At 42.8% G+C, this 11,698-nt stretch overlaps 1 protein-coding gene across 1 annotated transcript; it reads left to right on the top strand.

Moving 5' to 3' along the window:
* The first annotated feature begins 1,666 nt into the window (after positions 1-1,666).
* On the top strand, positions 1,667-8,740 carry lrrc58b (leucine rich repeat containing 58b). The gene is made up of 4 exons (XM_084544572.1): positions 1,667-2,447; positions 6,342-6,470; positions 6,606-6,883; positions 7,034-8,740. The coding sequence occupies exons 1-4, from the start codon at positions 1,990-1,992 to the stop codon at positions 7,225-7,227; spliced, it is 1,059 nt and encodes a 352-aa protein (XP_084400698.1). The 5' UTR covers positions 1,667-1,989; the 3' UTR covers positions 7,228-8,740.
* Positions 8,741-11,698: the final 2,958 nt, after the last annotated feature.

Genomic DNA, 11,698 nt, shown 5'->3' with positions numbered 1-11,698 from the left:
TGGTAATTTTAGCTGTTTACCAGAACATATTTGAGTTATATGAAAGAATATGGGCCGAAAATTCCAGATGCTCACCATGTCATATCTCATCATAATTGGAGGTGGAGTAATTACAGACCATCCTTAGGCTGCAAAAAACTGAAGACAACAGTGGTGGATGATACCAAGATTCATTCCATGGTAAATAAAAACCCCTTCACAACATCCAGTCAACTAAAGAGCACTCAGGAGACATTTCATTATCTCCATCTACCTGAAACAAGAGGAGGGTTCGCCACATGGCACATATCATTCATAAAACCTTAAGAATAAAAAGACCGCATTTGATCTTGCCACAGAACTTCTAAAAAGCCTGAGTAGTTCTGGATTATGTGAACAGATGAATTAACGAAGATTAATCTGTACATGAAAAACAGGAAATAAATGCTGGTACGGAGAAGGTTTGGAACAACTCATGATCTGAAACATTCAACTTGATCTGTAAAACACAGTGGAGGCAGTGTGGTGTATGAACTTGCCTGATTTCCAGTGGCACTGGATTTTCAGTGTTTGTTGATGATGTGGCAGGAGATAGAAGCAGCACGGTGAATGAAGTGTAAAGAGATATAGTGAGTAGATTTTAGACTTTGACGTTATTGATCCACAAGGGAAATTGCTTGGTCACAGTTGCTCAGCAGTACATAAGAAAATACTGCTGAAAACCACTAGTCGAAAGAAAAATAGTGTAAGATAGATACAAAAATAAAACAATAATGAAATAAAATACAATTCACAAACAAACAAAACACACTATGAAAGCAACCCAGGAGTTTTTTGACGGCGAAGAAGTGGAATATTTTGCAATGGCAGATTTAGTCACCTAATGTTAAACTGATCTGATCTGTGCTGCACTTCACTTGCTGCAGACAAAAACGAACTAAAGGCAGAAAGACCTAGAGACGACACAGCTGCAGTAAAGGCCTGGCCAAGCGCCACTAAGGAGGAAACACATTCTTTGACGATACCCGTGGGCTCCGAACACCAGAGAGTCTTTGCTGGCAAAGGGTTGTGGACAATGTATTAAAAGAATTGTTATATGTATCTAAACATATATGGAACTAACAGTATGTTCAGTATTTTCACTACTGTCTAGTGTTAGTGTACTGTTAAATAGTCACAGTGCATCATATTTTATTTTAACGCAATGTTTTAAATGTAAATCTTAATCTAGTAAGAAGTCACTAGAACAGTCTGAACTTCTCAAACTTGCGAAATTGTGCCTTGCACAGTTTTTAAGAGCTAGACTGTATAGCATTCTCTCTACTTTTTTTTTCTCAGTAAAGCTGTCACAACATTAAGACCAGATCTGAATTCAGCGGGAGGAACCCAATTATTCTGTACCTGTTTCTCATTCTGTGCACACCAGCTCAGCAGAGGATTGCATAATGTAACAGAAGAGGGGGATTGCATAATGGCAGGAGAACTGGGCAGCTTGCATGACGGGCCCGTCCAGCATCTCTCTCCCAGTTGTTGCAAGACTCCAAAACTTAATCGCAGCTTTTACACAAGGCAACGTGGAATCCCAAAGCTGTAAAAACGCAATAAACTCGACAATAAACCGGTTACAACTATCTTAGTTATTGCTTCGGTAGTATGACGGAGCAGGAAACTAACCAATCAGCGTGTTGGTGGGCGGGACTCGTGTCCGGAATTAGCCAATCAGTAAACATGGAAGTAGAAATTTCGCCTCTAAGAACGGCTCCATTGTAGGGAAGCGGCACAGCAATCTGTGTAGTTAAATGTAGGTTGCGCCAGTACCAAGTTAGAGCCCTGCTTTTTTTTTAGTAGAGATGCTGTTAATGTTTACTGCCAGGTGCATAGAAACATATATGTTCTCCATACTGCAAATCGACAACGAGTCTTTGAGCTAACTCGCGCTTTACGGGGACCTACGGCGAAACTTCTGCTGAGACTTCCCACGGAGTTTAATTTCACGCTAAAACTGCCAAAATGGAGATCCACGAAGGGGCAGCGGCGGTAGGCGAAGGCGTGCTCGACTTCTCTCATTTAAGTTTGAGCACTTTGAACGTTGACAATATCAGCAGCGAGAGGAAAAGGGACACCAGGCAGCTTTACCTGAGCTACAACCGACTGTTCTCGCTGCCCTCGTCGGTCAGCCTTTTCTGCAACCTCGAGTTTTTGGATATCAGCAACAACGGACTGTCGGCCATCTGCGACGGCGTTACGCGGCTGACCAAGCTGAGGACACTCCTGGCCAAGAACAACCGTCTGGACGAGTTCTCGCTGCCCAAGGACTTTGGCTCTCTGCAGCTGGAGGTGTTGAACTTTAGCGGGAACCGATTTGAGGAGATCCCGCTCCAGTGTACGAAACTGCAGCGTCTGCAGTCTCTGTCGCTCGGCGGAAACAGGCTGAAGAGTATACCAGCAGAGATAGAAAATCTCACCAGGTACGTTAACAGCACGGGGTAGCAGTGATTAGCTAGCTTAGCACTGTCAACCGGCAACTTGTTATAAATGGGTCACTCTCTGTAGCTAGATAGTCGGACAACTTAAGTGTACACTACTTCACAACAAGATGACACATCACCAAAAAAACTAACCGGCTGGAGTCAAAGTTAAAATTCTTGAACCACACGTGATTCTGTTATAACGTTTGTCATGTAGACATATTCGTACAAGCTGTCGGTGTAGCCTGTGTTTCATTTAACTAAAACCCGAGTAGAACCCGACAGGTGTCGTTGCTATGGTTACCCAGTTGTTTTACGTCGTCGTTGTAACGTTTTCCCAACAGCATCAGCCAATCAGAAACAAGATCAGGGTAGCACTGAATTATATATGCGTACCAGTGCGTTTTATAATTGCATAGCTTAACGAATTAGGAGGAAAAAGACCAATGATCAATTATTTTTGAAGTCTTTCTTTTCCATATTGACTGCTCGAGTTGCATAAATCGCTCTGGTAATTTATTTATTTATTTTTTTTAGTCAATCTATAGCACAGAAGCTCAGGGAGAAACTTTTGCCACTCTCTGACAGGCTGCACATTAATAATATTGACAATACCTCTAAAACATTAAAGCTGCAGCCTGGGACTATTTTCTCCCCCTTCTGGTAGAAAGAGTAATTACACAAATACGTTAACCATGCACAGGATGCATACTTAGTAGCTCTGGAAAGTCCCGGGGTCGTGTTCAGACATTTTGACAAAAATACAGAGAGGTTTCCTCAGTTCTAACATAGAATATGATACATATTTACAAATAAGAAATTGTGCACGAGCAGTAAGGTGACTTGACTTTTGTGTCTGCCTTCAGTGTCTTCCCTTCATTAAGCACCTACAAACATCCTAAATGTTTCTTCAACACTTCCTTTATTTTTCTACATTACACCTTCTGTAGGCTAATGCTTTCAACATCTATCGGTATGTGCCATGTCAATTTCCAGTAACTTTATTGCATTATCATCATGAGTCACGGTGTGTGCACAATTATTGTTTACTGAAGCTGTTCCAGTAACTATCTAGTAACTATCCAGGTTTGGTGTTGGAGCTATACAAAGTCTGTACCCGGCTGGCCTCAGGCAGATGGGACCCTCCATATGAGCTGGGTTCTGCTCAAGGGTTCTTCTTGTTAAAAGGGAGTTTTTCCTTGCCACCGTCGCCTTCAGGCTTGCTCTGGGGGTTTCAGGCCGGGTTTTGTAAAGCGTCTTGAGACGATTTGTATTGTTATTGACGCAATATAAATAAAATTGAATTGAATTGAATTGAATTTAAATGACATTCATTACTAGCGCCAAGATATTAGCAGTGTCATGGAGTACATTTGAAACAGATTCATTATTGTAGGAGTGTATTAAAGTTATTAAACACTAAATCAAAGACAGTTGAGATGCAGCTATATGGTCATACCTTGTGAAGAAATTTGCGTAAGAAAGAGCGTGACTCATGACAAAGTAACGCAATACAACTGGGCACAAACTTCAAAACTGACTTTTATAGGCCGGCTGTTTGCTCTTTTCGTTAGGGGGGCAGAAGCAGATTAAGGAGGACATTATATGCAACTTGTCACAGTGACCCAGTGCCAGGGCAAAGATCAGACCCTCCCAACCATTTTATCGTACACTCTAGATAACGAAGTGTCAAGAGGCAGGGGATAAAAACTATCTCTGAACTTCTCATTTCATGTAGCCAGTGATTATTGGGTTTGGTAAATACATGAATAAATGTCAATTTGAGTTTTGAGTCTCGTGGATAGATCTGCATGAGACACTGGAGTATACCCCCGTTCCTCTTGGAAAAATTGCTCAACCGTTTCAGGGCGCCAGAGTCAACGGCATTTTCCACAAATTCCCTAAATAGAGTGAGGTTTGGACTTGGCAGTTTGTGAAGGGTGTTTATCAAGCAGACAAGGCTTCATTGTGAAAAGTTTGGCTTGTGCATCTTAAATAACTTACACAATTACACAAGATTTGATTTACATAGAATTTAAAGTGAGGCCAGATTTTGCAATGCTCTTTTATGAGGCTACAGCGGTGGATAAAACTACATGTTAGCTCTGCACAAAGTCAGATGTGATGATAATATCTGAAACAATAATGCAGAGTGCATTATTTAGGGGAGACTTTTTTTTTTTTTTTTTACAGTACCTCAGAACAGACAAAGCAAACACTGTTTCTAGAGCTGGCTTCACATTTTTCCGTTAAAATGTTGGCCACCATAGGTTCTCTTACATGGCTGCGAGGTTGAGCAATGATGAAAGTGGAGTATTTACTTGGGCACCGTCTCCAATCTCACTGCTAGACGCCACGATTAATATCATGCTCCGACCTCCTAGTCCCTTAGTAATGGAAGTGATCTATTTCAGGCCTTATGTGGAATTTACTTTCATGACTTTTTGTGTGATTTTAATAAAATGGTTTAACACACACAGGAAAAAAACAAAACATTCGTCTCATCCGACTTCAGAATGCTCTACTGCTTTTTTAATTAATGGCCAAGTTGTTGGATTTTATCCACATGCAGTTGGCTTTTTTTTTTTTTTTCTACTCTGCTTTAAAGCTGCTGAAGCACAGAGGCTACAGTTGTTGTATGTCCTGTCGCGTTCCCACGTTGGTTATCTAATCATGTAGCTCCTTCAAAGGGTCCGCAGGCCTCTTTGTAACATAGAAGTTGTTCCAGTAAGATATTCTTACAGAGACGTTAAGAATTAGGCAGAGCCTGGTGTTATTACCAGTGTTTTTACTACTTTTTGTTTTGAACAAGAAGAAAAATCCGCTTAGGAGATAGTTTGATTGTTTACCTATATAACTTTAAGTCCAAATCTGTAAAACTGGATAAGATCTCCATTATATATTATCTGTTTGGAGAACAAATGTCAACCCAGTATTTCTTGGATAGAATTTCTTCCCCCAAAAAGCAGAAGTTATTCTTAGTTTTGACAAGTGTTCTATATCGTCCCTGGAACAACCCCGTAACTATCCCGCATCCATCTCTGTCGGTTGATTTGTGTCCCTGTGTCCGCGTGGGCAGTTAGCAGACCCTGAATGTCTCAGCTGCCGCCACATAGGGGGCTTGCTCAGAGCTCAGTCACCAAGGACAGTATAATGGCTCCATGTCTCGCAGTCGCTGTGTCATCAGTTCCAGCAGGCAGATGGCCTGACAGCTTACTTTCGCTGACCAGCCGTCCGTGGCTCTCTCTCCCTGTCTCTCGCTCTCTCTCTCTGGCTCCCAATTACGCTCCTGTGTACTCCATGCCCCCATTAACCTACCAGGGTCATTTGTTGTCCTTAATAGCAGAAACGTGTGCAGATCAGTTTTACCAAAACTGGATGTAGTGGAGTTAAGGTCGGCTTGTAAAACAATCAGGTTCTTCTGAAAATTAATTTCTTGTGTTATCGTTTAATACATAAGTGGTAGACACATAAATGCATGCACAGTGAAACAAAATCATCAGTGTCCTTTTTGTATTTTTGATATTATGAGACTCAAATTGACATACAAATACAAACACATTTAAATAAACTCTTTAAGCATAAATACATGCATCTTTAGCGCCCCCCTGTGGCATGCTTTACCTTTTTAATTTGGTGACACTAACTTTTGTTGGCTAAAATAATTTTACAGCATATTTACCGTTACTAATATTAAAGATTATTTTCTATAATAGAGAATGTGTCCTCATGCTGCCAAAAAAAGAACAATTTCGATAGTCCATGTACAGGAGGAAAAGAAAAGAAAAGAGTAGATGCCATAAATTATACCATGAAATCACCAGATTGTGTGATGCTACAGTAAAACGTAACTTGATTCAAAAGTAATTCTTGTGCCATCTTGTCCCCCGTCAGTTTGGAGTTGTTGTATCTGGGCGGAAACCTCATCACAGCCATTCCTCCTGAAGTAGCTAACCTGCCCTACCTCAGCTACCTGGTCCTATGTGACAACCGCATCCAAAGTGTTCCACCACAGCTCACCAGGTAATGTCGGCGCTCTGAATCTCAGAAGTTTAACCGTACACGCGATTGCCTTGCATGGATGTGACGACCTCACGCTATCACAGTCTTGATTTTCCAGGTGAAAACATTTTAAGTTGCCTCTGTGCCTTTTCCTAGGCTCCACTCGCTACGATCTTTAAGTCTCCACAACAACTTGCTCACTTACCTGCCCAGAGAGATCCTCTGCCTGGTGCACCTGCAGGAGCTCAGTCTCAGAGGCAACCCGCTGGTGGTGCGCTTTGTCAAGGAGATGACGTACGACCCCCCGTCGCTGCTAGAGCTGGCGGGGCGTACCGTCAAGAGCAGAAATATTCCTTATTACCCCTCTGACCTGCCCTCCAACCTGCTGCGATATCTGGATCTGGCCAGCAAGTGTCCCAACCCCAAGTGTGCCGGTGAGATTTCTTTTCTCTCTCAGTATTTGAGGAAAAAAATTCACAGATTGATGATGATTTGTTTTATGCTGTCTTGGTTCATATATTCATCTGTACTGAATAATAATTTAACCTTTCTTTGCTTTTCCTTTCGCTCTTGGCTTTCTCCAGGTGTGTACTTTGATTCATGCGTGCGCCAGATCAAATTCGTGGACTTCTGTGGGAAGTACCGGCTGCCTCTGATGCACTACCTGTGCTCCCCCGAGTGCACCTCTCCCTGCAGCTCCAACCCGCAGAGCGACGCGGAGTCTGAGGACGAGAACAGTGTGCCCGCCGACCGCCTTCAGAGAGTGCTTCTGGGATAGTACGACTTGGAGGACCCACTCGTCCTCATCGCCCATTATCCGAAAGAGACTTTATCACACGTAGTCATGCACACTTATACTCTAACGCAGCTACATAGCAGCCACATTAAACGCACAAAATGTGAGACGGAGTGCTATGGCCCTTAAAAATATGTTAAATCCATTCAGTGGATTGTCCCTCTCACCACATGTTATTCTACTCGAGAAAGGCTCATATTTCATATCACTTGTTGCCTTCATAATCCTGCTCATCTCACCTTCAAGCACAGGAGGGCAGTAAAACCCTAGTTTGGAGCAAAGACTGAGGGAGCGACAGGATTCTTTTTGTTTCCAGGCCTGCACGCCCAGTCTCCATGAGGACACTTTTGGCTTTTTAATAGCTACAGCTTGGATATGAACAGTTTTTCTTTTCTCCAGCTGCTGGAAACACACAGTCAGGTTTCATCCAAATGGAACTGATAAAATATGCATCAAAGTTGTTATGCTAAGAAAAAAAAAATCTGGTGGATTCTTTAAAGTATGCCAGCAGGAACTGTGAAAGTCGTTTTAAACTGATGTGCGAAATGGCCTTTTTTTTTTTTTTTTTACACTCAAAAGTGTAGTTGATGTGTCCCACACATTACAAAAGCAAGGTGGCAATCTTTTATCAGCGGTTTTCGTCATTGCGCACCACCCCTGAAAAAAAATGTTGCCATGACGGCAAGTGAACTCCGAATTAAGGGCCGCGTATGTGGAAGAACGCTTGTCCAGGCTTACTTACAGGAAGTGGATGTGGGTTGGACCAGGGAAAACCATTCAGTGTGTTAGCGCTGAAACAATAGCTATTCAGCGCGACGCAGCGGCGGCCGTCGTGTTTATGTTCTGAGCTGTCAGGTTTCTGCGGGCACATCCAGACATCCAGATGTTATGCCGATTGATTCTTTTTCGAGACCTGAACTTCATCCTTTCAGATGGGACGACGATGCTTGCGTTTCAGGTTACATCTCAGCTTTCTGCTCGCGCGGAAAACTGGGCGATCCTTTAGCATCGCAGACCATTTGAGTCCATTAGTGAGGAGGAGAAATGCCCCCTTGGCTTCACATTAGACCTTAATGTTTAGAAAACAGAGGAACGTTGCTTTATGTTACACTAGCACTTACACTATAGCAAATCGCCAAGTGCCTTACTAACGACGACTTTTTAACAGAGTAAAACGAGTACGTTTGAGTAAGAATAAAGAGTTATGAATGCACCCTGAAATGTGACAAATTTAACAATTCAATTTAACTTAAATTTTAACAGATTTTTGTTCTCATCAGACAGAAAAATGTAACACGTTCTAAAAGAAACGAACCGCTTTTATACAAATACTTTTTTCAAACACATTTATATAAAAAAAAAAAACCTGCAGGATAGATGGCACTTAAGCAGAAAATATATTGAGATGTTTTAATTTTATGTTACTTACACCCCATTCATATAGTGTAAGTAGACTGTACAGTATATAATAACAATAATAAAGACTGATTGTTATATCTCTAAATTGCATTTGTGTCCTTTAGTGATTCAATTAAAGCGAATGTGAGGGAGCGTTGTCTAGAATAAGAGCTTGGAGAGTGAAAAGAACGTTTTCATTTTCCTGTTTTTACCAGCTGAAGATTTACTGGCCACTTGCTCGAATGCAACCTTTTCTTGTTTTGTTTGTCACAAGATCTGTTTGAGATTTTGAAGTGTGCTTTGTGTTTGTTTACATGAACCGAGCAATTCCGTAGCTTGAACGTGTCCAGGTTTCATTTGCATATGAAGCTTACTTCATTCTTCAGTCTGAATGCTGACAGACCTTTATTCTGTGACCCAGAGCTAAAAGATGCCAGGGCGAGTGCAATCTGCTAATCCTTAAACATCACCTGCCAAGAGGCGCAGCAGCTAGTTTGTTTCCTTTTCTCTCGTCCCTCTTTCACAGTTTCTGCTCCTATCTCGGCGTCTCTCTCAATTTCTTTACACCTCTCTGTTTCTTTCAGCCCGGTTGGCACGACTGATGCTTCGATTTTTCACATACTTAGTTTGTATTGAATGGTCTTTGTCCAAGTCCCAGCTGGGTTCCTGTGTTTCTGCACGATTCCCTTATTTTTCTTTTGCTCTCAGTTCTTAAACACCGAGGCCTTATGCCAACAGCAGGCGCCTAGGAAACACTCCAGCGAGTTCTGCGGAGTTATGTTGCATCCACGGTTTGTGTGTGTGCACGCGCGTACGCACACACTTGGCGTACTTTGCACCCTAAACAAGGAGATGCTGTCACAGATGCAACCTGAGATGGAAGTCATAATGACCTGCAGTGGGTTGTGACTGGCAGATGAGGGGAGTACTGTCACCAACACCCGGGAGTTAAATCAGCTTCTGCTGAGGGTACAATAGAAAATAAAATATGGGTATTGGAACCTGGGATTGCTCCTGAAGTGGGGCCGGTGTCCAAGAAGGAAGATCGGTTTGAGTCATGTGCAGCTGCGCACGGTAAATATCTGTCAAATTCCTCCCACACGCACTCGTTCATATGAGTATAATGCCTACATTTTTCTTGACCCTGACATCAACATTACATAGTGTTGCAGGTGATCAGCAGATCAAAGAGCAAAGTGCTTTGACATGGGAGGGTGTTTGACACTCTAATCCTCTTATCAGTCAGAGGCATACCAGCCCACATCAGCTCACAGTATAGCCAGTGAGCGTTGACATGAATACAGCTCCCACATGACTACTTTTAAATTTACACTAAGCCCAGACTTGGCATGCTGCAGCCCCGCACTGTAAGCGTCTTGACAACAATCAGAGTCTTGTCTTTAAAGTTATGCTGCTAATGCCACAAAGAGAAAGTCTGGCTGCAGCCCAGAGTCTGAGGCGAGGTGGAGCCGCGGTGGTCGCAGGGGAAAGAGTAAGTTGACAGCTAATAACTTCCTCCTTTCGTCATTCCTCGAGTCATTCATCTCTGCAGACTTTTTGTGGTACCTGTAATTAAAAAAACGTTCCCTCGGGTGTGAAGAAAATTCAAAGAAACCTGTAGCACTTAATTACCTAATAATACAACAACCTAGGTGTGACTACTTGATGGATGCATTCATTCATTCATCTTCTGTAACTGCTTATTCCTGTTAAGGGTCATGGGGGTCTGCTGGAGCCTATCCCAGCTGTCATCGGGCGAGAGGCGGGGTACACCCTGGACAGGTCGCTAGTCTATCGCAGGGCCGACACAGAGACAGACAACCTTTCACACTCACACGCACACCTACGGCCAATTTAGAATCACCAATTAACCTAATGAGCAGCCCAGTCGGCCCATGGATTGGAACTCGGGACCTTCTCGCTGTGAGGCATCAGTGCTAACCACCTCGCCACTGTGCCGCCCTTGATGGATGCAATATATTCAAATTTATTATTTTAATGATTACAATTGACTTTTATTGATCGTGTCATGGTGACACAGCAAATTTATCCACTGCGGAAGGTTGTGCGATTGAGTTGAAAGCCGAGGAAGCACCAAGAAGCAAGCAAGGTCACGATTTATTTTGTCCAACTACTGTGAAAATCTCTTGTAAAGGATAGCTAGTGACTCAAATGTTGAATGTTCTGGGGAAATGCCAGTAAGCATACCTTGAGTGTACCTTTTCACCCACTTAAAGAAAGACGGATCACAATGGCAACAGGCTATGGTGTCGGTATGCCAGATGTACCTCTCCCTTGCATCCCGTTCTAGTTCCTAATGAGGAATCCCAAGACGTTCTCAGGCCAGAAGAGATATGTTATCCTACATACAGCAAATTTTGGATCTACCCTGGGGTCTCCTCCCAGCTGGCCATGCCCAGCATACTGTACCTTCAAGGGGAAGAATTGCCCAGGAGGCATCCTCATGAGAAACCACCTCACCTTACGCCTTTCAAAGCAAAGAAGCAGCAGATCTGTTCCTAGCACCCTCCAAAAATCTTCAGACATAGTTAAACATTTTACAACATCAGATAGGATGCAATAAATCAAATAAAAGTTAGCAATTAACTAATAAATAATTTGGATTGAGGAAGATTTGAGGCCGTTGCTGGTGGAGACCAAAACCAAGTTATGCAATTTATGTTGACCTACATATGAGCCACCTACTTAACCTGTCATTTAATCCCTTTCACTAGTTTATATTACCTCATTGCGTCAGTTAAAGTGGAAAATCATCTTTGAAAATAGAGTGAGTGGGCAGATGCCTTGCCCGTACCTTTTAATTGCCTGCATTAGAGACACCATGACTGGAACCTGCTAGGGAGCTTTAAGGCAACGCTGCTAATCCAGGTCCATAGCAACACTGCAGCGTTCCAGAGAAGGATTTGTCTCTGGGTATGTTAGTGGGCAAACCTGGGCATGTCAAGGGGGAGCGTCCATGCTCCGGCAAGACGATGCCTCACGCACACGGCACAATGCCTTTCCATCCATGCAGTAACTACAGAATGGCAGGGCT

The sequence above is a fragment of the Chelon labrosus genome, assembly GCF_963514085.1.
Source record: "Chelon labrosus genome assembly, chromosome: 5".
Classification (NCBI taxonomy): domain Eukaryota; kingdom Metazoa; phylum Chordata; class Actinopteri; order Mugiliformes; family Mugilidae; genus Chelon; species Chelon labrosus.
Note: the sequence above shows the minus strand (reverse complement) of the source record. Positions and strands in the feature narration are given on the sequence as shown.